The following is a 12,864-nucleotide window of genomic DNA, read 5'->3' as shown; positions in this document are numbered from 1 at the left end:
ATGATTGCGAGTAAGGAAAACAGCTTTATAGTAATAAAATAATATTACATTTAAATAAAAATAATATTATTATAAATAAAGAATTTAAATTTAATTATTTAATAATATAAATTACTTAAATATTAATTTTTAATGGTACAATTTATAAAGTGATTTATTTTAAAAACAAAAAAATTGAATCAAATCAAAACCGAATTGGATCGGTATCTTATGTAGTTGAGGAGGAGGAAAATTTTGGTAATCACTTCTGAAAAAAGCCAAGTCACTTTTTCCCTTCCTCCAAAAACACTGCCTTTTCGACAGCGCACCCACCTTCCTCTGTAAATCCCTGCCCACGGTTTGGCTTTTCTCCGGCGGGTTGCTCATCTGGGTCTCCTCCATCTTCATCCTAAAACCAAATCCACGACATCAGCCCTTCCTTTCATCACAGCCGAAGGCGAGCAGTCCATTCACCTTCAATCCCTCGCCCTGCTCCGTCTGCGTGATACACCCACACTTTCATTCTCTACAAGAACCATTCAATCTCCTTCCCCTTCATATTCCTCAGCCTCTCGACGCCACTGTTCTTCTCCTTCATTTTTTCTCGGCCACTAACGACCATAACACAGCCCCCTTGCACCACCTCTTCGGTTCCTTCCATCTCGAAAAACCAGTGGGCTTCATCTCCAGCTCTCCTCTTCAAATCGCGACGGCCCATTTCCTCAGCCCTCTCAATCTCACCTCCAAAACCCATTTGGAAGCAGACCACTGTGTCTGGTTTTTGAAATAGGCCTACTGTGGATCTGTGAAGGTTGGATCAAAGTTTTATCTTAATCAAGCTGGACCTAGGATGCATAGCAGCAAGTAGTGATTCAAAGAGGAGGCCATCTTAGATTGTCAATTATTATTGTTTTCCAATTCTCAATGCAAATAATAATAATAAACTTATTAATTAATTAATCATTTTAATAAATGATTTTAAATATTGAAATTACGTCTTTGAGTTCATATTTTAAATAGAAGCCTAATTGGGACGTATGAAAATACTACCTATAATCATTTGATTTTGTTAAACTTATTTATTTTATTTATGGTTTATTAACGAATAATGAAATACATGCATACTTTCTTTTTATTTGAAATCACATGCATACCTTTTTAATACAATTAACTTAATATAAATTTGATTTAATTATTAATTTTTTTTTTGATAATATATGACGGTTTAGTTGTTTTTTTAGTGTTTTAGAGACGGATAATTATTTTTTTATATTTGTATCTCTTACTATAGTCATATTTAATTATTATAAATATGTATTATTATTATTTATCGTCAAACGCCTATTTAATTTCATTCGATACCGTATGTTCAGACTATTATTTAATTTTATTCGGTATTATATAAATACGATTCTAACATTTACATAGATCTAACAAATTAATCAAGTTTGACCGCTCACATATAGACTCGAATTCTGTTCCGTTCAAATGAGTCATAAATTTATATATAAGGCAGAGCTAATTATTTTATCTTAATAAAATTAATATTTGACATTTTTAGAACTAATTATTTTATCTTAATAAAATTAATATTTGACATTTTTAGCATAAATTCAATTTAAACGGAATATTCAATGACCCGATTATCATCAATATCATAATTTAAATTCGTATATTATTGAAAATTAATATATTTGAGCATATCTTAAATTCACAACTCTATTTAGAGATATTGTAAAGTGTTGACATTTTTTCTATATGTATGAATTCCAAACTTAAAATTTTTAAGAAATTATATATATTTTTTAAAATTTTCAAAATAAAATAATTTCTCAAATTTAGAGAGTTGACTCCCAATTTTTCACTTCAGTCGGTGAGAATTCTACCCTCGTGACGACACTTACTGTAAAAATATTTATAAATTTCTTCATTATTACAATTTTAATATGAATATATGAATAATGATGTGGGAGTTAATTATTAGTACAAAGTTTATATCAAACAATAATACTTAATTTTTTAATTTATTTAAAAATTACTATTAATAAATTATTAGTATAAACTTTTAATTAAATACTTTAATATATAATATTTTATATAAAGAAAAATCTATTTTTAATAAATATTTATTTAATATTAGATATAATAGATATAAAATAAATAGATTTTAATATAAAATTTAAATTAAATAACTATATATTTATTAATATAAAATTTTAAAGATTATATTATAATTTATCATTAATTTTTTTATATTTAATTTATTTTTTTAAATAAATTAAAAAAATTTAATTTTTTTATTTAAAATTTAAAATATAAACATAAATTAAGTTTAAATTTTTTTTATTAAATTTTAAAAAAATAATTTTACATGGTATGCTATAACACGTGAATTACGTGAAAGAATTAATTTTATTATTTAAAATTTTAAAATTAAAATATAAATGTAAAATGGACCTTTTATTTTTATACAATTCCTAGTTTTAAGATGTCTTGCTCTGTAATTAAATCCCCTCCCAGTTCCAGTCCACTTATTGGAAAAGCAGAAAGCTCAGAGCGTTGTGCCTCTTTCGTCCTTTCATTTTCTCGCTCACAACTGCGATTTTCTCAATTCGCTTTTATTTTGGCTTTTCAATCGAACGATTCCATCACATAGGAGTATAACTCGTCGGAAACTTCGCACTGTTTCTGCTAGTCGGTCTGCCGTCACCGGCATAAGCAAGACAAAAGGGGACTGCAATGCCTTCTGCTTGAACTAGTTCTGGCTTTGATCCACTAGTAAACCTCTTATTCTTATTCTGTTCATCGTCGCTAAATCTCTTGATGTTCATTGATTTCTTTTTTAATCCTTCATTTCTTTTGCCCTATTGGAAATGACAATATTTCGTTTGTAGATTATACCCTTCTGGCCGTATAAAAAAAATTGGAAGTTTTGATCGTTGAGAGACGAGAAAGAAGTGGGTTTGAAGAGGTATGCAAATGCAAATGCTTCAAGAATATGCTTTGATATGTTAACTTTCTTTTTCTCTTTTCTTCTGAGTAGTAAAAATCACGTGTCTTGATTGAGAGATAGGGAGACAGGGGGGAAGAAGAAAGCTGAAGCAGCAACATAAATGGTGATCTCATCTACTAATTCTCACAAGGAGATGGCTGTTAGGAGAAGGATTGCCAGCATGTAAATCACTTCTGTTATCTATGTTTTGCTTCATGTTTCTCTGGGTCAAACTTGTATAAATGAATATTTAATATTTATGCTCATCAATAGTGATATATGGGATATATGGGCTATGATTTTACTGAAGGGATAAGCAAATTTTTTATTTTTCTGTACAGTGGTCCCTGTCCTGTATATGTGATCAATATGGTTCTGCATTGGGAATATGTGATCACTCTTTTTTGTCAAGGAAATGTAATCGTCTAGCTGCTGTTCCTTTCAATCTTTGAAACTTCCTGCTCTTGTAAAATAGACTTTTTCTCTATTTTTCTTTCGTTGTCAATGTTACAAATAAAATAAAAGGAATATAATTTAATTGCATTGTCCATGACAAGCTTGTGCATCAAATCATTCTTGTGATGGTGATATCGTTTTTGGCTTTCTTGATGCCAATGTCTGTATGACAGTGTGATTTAGCATCAGAGATGCAGATAATTCCCTTGCTATATTTGTAGATTCAATAAAAGAGAGGAGGATTTTCCGTCTTTGAAAGAATACAATGATTACCTAGAGGAAGTGGAGGACATGAGTAAGTTTTTTCTGATAATTTTGCGGGCGCTATTTTAATGTAACACTTCATCTTGACCAAGAACGTTCCTGTTACAGTATTTGACTTAGTTGCTGGTGTGGATGTCCCTGCTATTGAAGAAAAAATTGCAAAGTACCAGAAAGAAAATGCTGAACAAATAATGATAAATCAAGCACGGAAGGTACTATCCATTTAATATTGTTCTTTCAATCTTGGGCTTTTGCCCAATAATAAGGGCAGTGGATTGAGTAGGGCTTACATTGAGATCTTAATATATTAGAAGGGGGAATGGAACATCTAGCATTGCCTGCCATATTTAATGTGGAATAAAAACAGAATATTTGAATAAATTTCACAGCTTTGATAATTAGTATGAGAGGCTACTGAAGATATTCTGTGGTCATATTAATCTAACAGGCCGAAGAATTAGCTGCCGCTTTGGCAGCTAGCAAGGGACAGCCAGCACAAGCTGATACTGATGCGGTGAGAATGAACAATTTTTACACTCTTTTTCTTTTTTCTTTTCCTTTTTCCACGTAAAGTTATTTTGTTTTATAACACCTTAGGTGTATTGTCTGGTAAACTTTTCTAAACACAAAGATCATCCATAAACAATTCTTCTCAATTCTTGGTTTACGCTTTACACAATATTGGATTTGGATTTGGACTGATTTTTGTGGCATGACTTAATGTTTATTGTTTCCCTTTGGATCTGTGCAAATTTAACAAAGCCAAACTTTTCTAACATTTTAGCTTATCCATAATCAATGCTTCCAAGGATTTGGTTTGCATTTAACCCATAGTGGATTTTGGCTTGTGATTTTTGTGGTGAGATTAATGTTCAGCTTTTATCTTCTAATCCTTTAGATTTAACAGCAGCCAGAAGATCATTTAGTAAATTTGTTACTATATTTGGTTTGATTGCTTGCAGTTGCAATGCTTTATATATTTGATATCTATTGTTGACCCTAAATTAGGTTAACTATGTTCTATGCTCATCATCTTATTAAGCTATAGATAGGAAGACTTATTTTGATTATCTGTAGAATTCAGGAGTTCAATGGTTAGATCTTCGATCATTGATTACAAAAGAAGTGTTTTCAGTAGGAAGGATATAGAACTTGTCTCCTCTTTAATTGACTTCTTAATCTTTGTAAGCTGAAAGTTATGTGCTAAATTTTAAGGTATAAGGCTTGGTTCCCACATTGGAAGTTGCTAGAAAGAAGAGAAGAAAGTAGAGATGAGTTAGTTGGAATTGGAGGGAAAGGAGCAGAATCTGTTAGACAGTTATTGTGACAGTTACTGATGTATAAAGGGAGACTCATGCCTGTGTAAAAAATTATTCAAGATCAAGAATCAATAGTATTTCTCTCTCTCCTTCTCTTATTCACTCTCTATACTTCTCATCTCTTTCTTCTTTTCTCCGGATTCTAAGGAATTCAGATCTGTTAACTAACAGAAGTTTGAAACTCTGGTGGGGGAGTTATACAGATTTAATCTCTCCCACCTCATCACTAGCTTTTGTGTTGTTGTTCTCCTATCTTCATATCAATGAATTAGAGCAGATGAGTGATTAGGAATTCTTCCCTAAATCTTAATTGGATAGAAATGTCTTTCACTGATCAAACTTTTAAACGAAATTTGTATTACTTGTTTAATTTTGTTCATTGAATCTGTCTTTTTGGAGTGAGGTAGAAAATATAGAATGCTCCATTCTCATTTCATACTCTTTTCCACTTGTTACAGAAATTTGAAATGTAGCTACTCAATCTCATGAAGGCAGTGTAATTCCTTTGTGCCTGTAATTATAAACTGGTTTAATTTTGAGTTGCTGTTGAAGATAATTTTCTAATTTAATACAGCTGGTAACATTATAACATGTCTTGATGTGAAAGCCAAATTGCTCCGGCAGATAGTTAAATTGAATATGAAGGCCCAGTTTCTAAATTTGCTAACTACACCTGTGAAGTTTAGTTACGGACACTTGAATGTGGTGCCACCAATCATGTGTTTATTACTCGCGGTTGTCAACTGCCAAACTATTTTCTTTTGAATTCAGGTTTTTATTTGTCTCACTGTCATTGCTTGTTCTTCCTATGAATTGATGATGATTTGTTTGTTGAGCCAGAGCTTTCAAGGAGGCTTTAGTGTTGAACCAGGACAATATGCACCATCAGTTCCTGGAGGACAGCCACGACCAACAGGCTTGGCTCCACAACCAGTGCCGCTTGGGGGGCCAGACATGCAAGGTTATCCCATGGATGATGAGGAAATGATGAGACTGCGGATAGAAAGAGGGAGCAGGGCTGGTGGTTGGAGCATAGAGCTTAGCAAGAAGAGGGCACTTGAGGAAGCTTTTGCAAGTATATGGATTTAGTGTCTTTTTACTGGTTTTTGCCTACTATACATTACACTGCACTTATCATCCATGGGAGAGAAATTTTGAAGCAAGGTAGGAAGGATTGTCCATTGTTTTTGCAACAACTTGCTGACTCAGGATTTTATGTTTTGGTGTTCTAAATTTTTCATCATGTAGCATCATTAGAAGATTATACTATCAGTTGGAAGTATTTTAGGCAAAGATGACATTATCATGCTATCAAGATAGTTTGGCTATGCAGGAAAAAATGATCATAGCATACAATTTTCTCAGCTCAATCAATATAGCTCTATTTTCTAAGGTGTGCCCTAGCCAGCTGGGCTTCTGCTTGGCATGCTTGGGAATTTTGCTGGGTTATTTAACAAAGTCCATGGGCATTTATTTAAATACACCATTTGATTGGAATAGAGAAGGTAAATCCCCTTAAAAGAAAAAAAAAAGTAAAATCCATGGATTTTGAAGTCCCCTACTCTCCCTATTACCTTGTTTGGATTGAGAATATCTAGTTCCATAGAATTTAATATGTATGGCTTTTTGAATTAAATGGATTTATGTAAGGCATTTGCATAAAATCCATGGATATACAAAATTGTTGAGATAAAATTACAAGCTGCCAATCCAGAATAGACTAAGAGTGGGTGAGTTCTTCAATTTGAGTCTCTCCATCTATTTCCTGATGTTAAATATAAATAAATTCGATGCACTCTTTCTTAAAATTAAATTCTTCTCTCAATTTTAATTTATAATATAAAATTGAGAAAATAGAATCTAAATTTTTTTCACTTTTACAATTTCACTTTGAACAAAGCCATTATAATATATATGTGGTTGTTAGAAAAAAGAAAAAAAAAAAACCAATATATCTCTCTTCTTTAGCTCTCCTCTCCCTTCTCTTTATTCATCTTCTTTTTTTGTCTCAATAACCATTGAGCTACTGAAAAACAATGGAAAATTAGATTTCACAGAATTCAATTTCCATTCTCAACCTATAACCAATATGAATTTAAAGTTTCTTTATAACTTTTGAAAACTTTTTCGCAGTGTCTTCATTTTATACCTAAATTCATAGAAAACATTAAAATGGTTCTATTTTATTATATTTCATCCATATCCCAATTTCATTGGTTTAATGTCCCAAGTTTATTAGAGTTATATCAATGTAAAGAATCCATGGTGATGAGAGATCTACTTCAATCACCTATTACACTCAAACAGTCTCCCTAACTTTTTTACCAAGTAATGGTTGAGCGACCATCATTGATGATGGCCCAAGCTTTCCAAGCTTCACAACGCAAGAACTGACCAATGACACAGTTGATGGCCATCACAAAGCTACAAGCTTCTTGAATTGATTATGGTCCAAGTGTAGCTTGAGATAGGCAGTCACTGGATCCTCATCCAAAAGGGTGGTGTAGTGCATGGCAGATTCTCAAGTTTGATTATTGAAGGTTGTTGGTGGATTTGGTAGTAATTTTTTAATGGTAGTTTATGGGTTTGCATGTTAATTAATGAAGTTTAGTATTGACATAAACCTTAGTTTGCAAAAATTTAGGAAGGTTTAAAATATAGATAAGCACAAATAAAAATAAGCAGCTAGTACAAACAAACCAAGCAAAATTAATAAATAATATTCCAATATAAATAAATAGTCAAGAATATTTGAAGGATTTTTTATGTAAATTTTTATAAAGTTTTAATTTTTTTATTATAAAGTAAATTTACTTTGTTTTAAACCAAGAAAACACAAAAACCTTCCTAATAGACTTTATAAATATTTTAATATATTTTTTAAAAAATAAAAAATTTCTCATATATTATAAAATTAAATAGTAATTTTATCTTAGATAAATTAAATAAAATTGAACCATCACTTTCAGACGTAAACATAGATTTTTATTTTTGAGAATAAAAAATAGATTTATTGCTTCTCAACACATCACTGCCAACCAAATCTCATCCAAAATAAAATTAATTAAAAAAAAAAAGAAAAAGAAAAAGAAATAATATCGATGTATATTAAACTGAATATTCTGCTAAGCAGCAGCCTTCAACTGTCGTTAACTCGTGCGAAAGCTCTTCTCCTTCCTCGCCGTCTCACTGTATATAAGAAGCAGCCAAATTGAGATAATCAAATCTAAAACTCAGTTATTTTCCGCCACCGCTTCAACTTCCATCATCTCTTCCAACCACCTCTCCTAGGTATGCAACCCCTCTTTCTCTCGTTTGATTTTTCTTATCTTTACTGCTATATAAATGCAAGAATCTTGATTTGAAGCCACTCTCTACCATGGCATCTCTCAGATTATCCATTTCTTTGAATGCAAATAAATCCAATTTCTCCAAAAACCCACTTCAATTTCCCACCCATGTCTCTCTTTTTTCAATTTCTAGTTGTATTCCTTCATCTAAGCCATGCATAATCACCATTTTGAGTAGATTCAATCCTGTTAAAGTCTCTCGGGTAGAAACCGAGTTGTCTGAGAGTGAACCTGTTTTATCCACATCCCGCGATTTGGTCCAGGAAAGCTTAAATCAGGATTTGATTGAGCGGAACCAGGATCTGAAACGTAAAATCAGGAAAAATTATAGGGGTGCAAAGAAGGGGAGGAAAAGTCAAGTGGGATTTAAGTTTAATTACAAAAGGCATGGTAGTCAACAAAGAGAAGATTTTTTTGTGCATGATACTGATTTGGATGTTGATTACTCTGTCATTAACTCCAACTTAAGTCTAGAACAATGTAATTATATTTTGAAACAGCTTGAGGGGTGTAGTAGTGAAAGTAAAACTTTGAGGTTCTTTGAGTGGATGAAGAGTAACGGGAAGCTAGAAAAGAATGTGAATGCTTATAATGTGATTCTTCGAGTGCTGGCCAGGAGAGAAGACTGGGATTGTGCAGAGAGGATGATTAGGGAATTGAGTGATAGCTTTGGTTCTGCCCTGGATTTTCGGATTTTTAACACTCTTATTTATATTTGCTCTAAACGGGGGCATATGAAGTTGGGTGGGAAATGGTTTCTAATGATGTTGGAACTTGGTGTTCAGCCCAATGTAGCCACATTTGGTATGCTCATGGGGCTTTACCAAAAGGGCTGGAATGTTGAGGAGGCAGAGTTTGTGTTTTCCCAAATGAGGAGTTTCAGAATTATATGTCAATCTGCGTATTCTGCCATGATTACTATTTATACTCGTTTAAGACTGTATGACAAAGCAGAAGAAGTTATTGGCATAATGAGAAAAGATAATGTGGCATTGAATTTGGAGAATTGGTTGGTATTGCTAAATGCTTATTGTCAGCAAGGCAAGTTGGAAGAGGCTGAAGAGCTGTTGATTGCAATGCAAGAATCTGGGTTTTCCCCCAATATTGTTGCATATAATACACTGATAACTGGGTATGGAAAGCTATCAAAGATGGATGCTGCTCAACACCTGTTCTTGGAAATCAAGAATGTGGGATTAGGGCCTGATGAAACAACTTATCGCTCCATGATTGAAGGTTGGGGGCGAACTGGCAATTATAAGGAGGCAAAATGGTACTATTCAGAGCTCAAACGATTGGGATTCAGTCCTAATTCATCTAACTTATATACACTAATAAACTTACAAGCCAAACATGATGATGAAGAGGGTGCTGTCAGAACTATTCAAGATATGCTGAAGATGGGGTGCCAGTACTCTTCGATCCTTGGCACTCTATTGAAATCATATGAGAGGGCTGGGAAGATTGACAAAGTACCTCTCCTTTTGAAAGGTTCCTTCTACCAACACGTTCTTGTAAATCAGACTTCTTGCTCCATTCTGGTAATGGCTTATGTGAAACATTGCTTGGTCCATGATGCTCTAGAAGTGTTGCAGGACAAAGAGTGGAATGATCCAGCTTTTGAGGACAACTTGTATCATTTGCTGATTTGCTCATGCAAGGAGTTGGGTCATCTTGAGAATGCTGTTAAGATTTACTCTCAAATGCCCAAGTCTAATGGTAAGCCAAACTTGCATATCTTGTGCACTATGATTGACGTTTACAGTTCCCTTGGCCTATTTACTGAAGGAGAGAAACTCTATCTACAGCTAAAATCTTCTGGAATTGCTTTAGACATGATTGCCTTTAGCATTGTTGTGAGGATGTATGTCAAAGCTGGATTGTTGAAAGATGCTTGCACTGTTCTAGAAACAATAGAGAAGCAAAAGGACATAATTCCAGACATTTATCTGTTCCGTGACATGCTTCGTATTTATCAACGATGTGGAATGATGAGCAAGTTAAATGATCTGTATTATAAAATCTTGAGGAGTGGGGTTGTTTGGGATCAAGAATTGTATAGTTGTATCATAAATTGTTGTGCTCGTGCTCTACCTGTTTATGAAATTTCCAGACTTTTCAATGAGATGCTTCGCTGTGGCTTTTCTCCTAATACTATAACCTTCAATGTCATGCTTGATGTTTATGGGAAAGCTAAGAACTTCAGGAAGGTTAAGGAATTGTTCTGGATGGCCAGAAAACGAGGTTTGGTTGATGTGATCTCTTACAATACCGTGATAGCTGCATATGGGCATAATAGAGACTTCAAGAATATGGCTTCAGCTATACAGAAAATGCAATTTGATGGCTTTTCGGTTTCCCTTGAGGCCTACAATTGCATGTTGGATGCATATGGAAAGGAAGGTCAAATGGAGAGTTTTAGATATGTTTTACAGAGAATGAAGCAATCGAAGTGTACTTCTGACCAGCATACATACAATATTATGATCAATATCTATGGGAAGCAAGGATGGATTGATGAAGTAGCAGGGGTGCTGACAGAATTGAAAGAATGTGGACCAGGGCCTGATTTGTGCAGCTATAACACATTGATAAAGGCATATGGAATTGCTGGGATGATAGAAGATGCCATCAATTTGGTCAAGGAAATGAGACAAAATGGAATAGAGCCTGACAAGATAACCTATACCACTTTGATTACTGCTTTACAGAAGAATGATAAATATTTAGAAGCTGTTAAATGGTCCTTGTGGATGAAGCAACTGGTGTTATAAAGCTACCAGAAGTTATGTACTTGTATATTTCCTTTTTTGGTTTTGCTTCAGCAATGCTGTTCCCATGTTCAGAAACAGCCTGTGTCAGATGCTACTTGAGATAGCTCGGCATTTTTGCTGCCGTTGGTGAGTTCATAAATCCTATTCCACTAACTTCTCTCTCTCTCTCTCTCCCCTTTTCTTCCCCTCCCCTCACCCAACCTCTAAATTGCTTTTAGTAGAATAAATAGCTTTTCTAACAAGAAAAATTGACTTCATTGATCTCAATGCTTTTGGTTGCAATGTCAGGATAATCCCTGCTTTGTATGATAGTTACATTTTTGACACATTTTCTCTGCATATCTTCCTGAATTTGACTTAGAAAATGTAGTGCGTGTTTGGTTTGAGTTTTTGAAATATGCAGAACTTTTTAAATTTTGGAAGCATAAAGCTGCTAGAACAATTAAGAGCAAGTGTTTTCTGTTGGTGCAGTAGCTTTTCTACTTTATTTTTCTGCCTGATCTAGAGGTGCAATATTCGTAACTTGGAAATGGTTTACAGCATACACTTGTTGATAACTTCTAGGAACCTTTTGAATGGCTTATTTCTACGGCTGGGGTGGCATCAGTTTTTTTATATATCCCTGGTTATATGGCTAACAATAGCAAACTTATTTTATTTTATTTCTGATATTTGTACATTCTGAAACAGATTCTAGACATTCTGGAGTATCCTGTTCTGTATTACAAATGGCATATGAGGTATAGATCCTTGCCTGCGTTGCTCTCAGAAGAGAAGTACATTGAAGAGCAAAGGTACATCTTTGGAGTCCTTCGACGAAGTAAACTCAATTAAGGAGTTGGAAATCACATAATGAAAAAAGCAGTACATATTTCAGCTTTAAAAACTTGCTTTATGTCCCTTATTTCTTTCCAGTTAAGTCATGTAAATTCCACAATAAGTACTTCAATACATTTCATCTTTACAAAATAGAACCAAATCTTCATTTTGTTGAAGAGCAAATCCGTGCAGATTTATGCAATTTGCGATGCAGCATGCAGATGGTTGGTCTTTGGATTACCTCTAATTAATGGGTATGAAATATTAACCTCAGTGGTTAACTAAGTTGCCAAATGAAACCTCACCTTGTTGGTCACAGTTTGGATCTTGAGATTAGACCATTAAGATGTAAATGTTTTTTAGATCACTACACTGGGGCGGTGAGAGTTGAATTTAGTACACTCAGATTAATTCATTAGTTTGTCTGAATCCGTGCGCACAATGATATATAATTTCTATTTCTTTTAAAAATTAAAAGTAAACCCATTTATTTCGAATATAAAAAATAAGAAAAAATCAATTGAATATAATTATTAGGGAAAATTACTTTTTAGTCCCTGAGGTTTAACGTAATTAACATTTCTGTCCCTCTATTTTGGCGACCTAACACTTCAGTCCCTCACTTTCTCTTCCATCCAAATTCGTAGTCCTTCCGTCCAAAATGGCCGTTTGGTCAAAGAGTCTAAGGTGAGATGAAATTTTTTACCAAAAATACCCTTAATGAACTTGATAAAACCACTCTCAACGTAAAATCCCTCTATCCTTTTTCTCTCTCATATCTTCTCTCTTCTTTTCAGCCATTGTTATTTCTCCATTTTTCTCTCTTTTCCATCTTTATTTTCATTCATATCTTTCTACTCTCTCATATATTTCTTCTCCCTCGTATCTTCTCTATTTCCTTTCAGCCATTG

At 33.5% G+C, this 12,864-nt stretch overlaps 2 protein-coding genes across 3 annotated transcripts; both read left to right on the top strand.

The window, feature by feature from the left end:
* Positions 1-2,464: 2,464 nt before the first annotated feature.
* Positions 2,465-6,380, top strand: LOC110630756. Of its 2 annotated transcripts, none has more exons than XM_021778323.2 (7): positions 2,465-2,757; positions 2,874-2,950; positions 3,053-3,154; positions 3,649-3,722; positions 3,800-3,903; positions 4,140-4,205; positions 5,851-6,380. In XM_021778323.2, the coding sequence occupies exons 3-7, from the start codon at positions 3,093-3,095 to the stop codon at positions 6,097-6,099; spliced, it is 555 nt and encodes a 184-aa protein (XP_021634015.1). In that variant the 5' UTR covers positions 2,465-2,757; positions 2,874-2,950; positions 3,053-3,092; the 3' UTR covers positions 6,100-6,380. The 2 variants fall into 2 exon arrangements, with proteins under 2 accessions (XP_021634015.1, XP_021634016.1); XM_021778324.2 differs by having other exon boundaries at positions 3,049-3,154.
* A 1,748-nt stretch (positions 6,381-8,128) lies between these two features.
* On the top strand, positions 8,129-12,129 carry LOC110599662 (pentatricopeptide repeat-containing protein At4g30825, chloroplastic). The gene is made up of 2 exons (XM_021736166.2): positions 8,129-11,260; positions 11,825-12,129. The coding sequence occupies exon 1, from the start codon at positions 8,390-8,392 to the stop codon at positions 11,132-11,134; it is 2,745 nt and encodes a 914-aa protein (XP_021591858.1). The 5' UTR covers positions 8,129-8,389; the 3' UTR covers positions 11,135-11,260; positions 11,825-12,129.
* Positions 12,130-12,864: the final 735 nt, after the last annotated feature.

This window comes from Manihot esculenta, chromosome 14 (genome assembly GCF_001659605.2).
Source record: "Manihot esculenta cultivar AM560-2 chromosome 14, M.esculenta_v8, whole genome shotgun sequence".
Classification (NCBI taxonomy): Eukaryota; Viridiplantae; Streptophyta; class Magnoliopsida; order Malpighiales; family Euphorbiaceae; genus Manihot; species Manihot esculenta.
The sequence above is the reverse complement of the archived record's forward strand: the minus strand, read 5'-3'. Positions and strand labels throughout refer to the sequence as shown.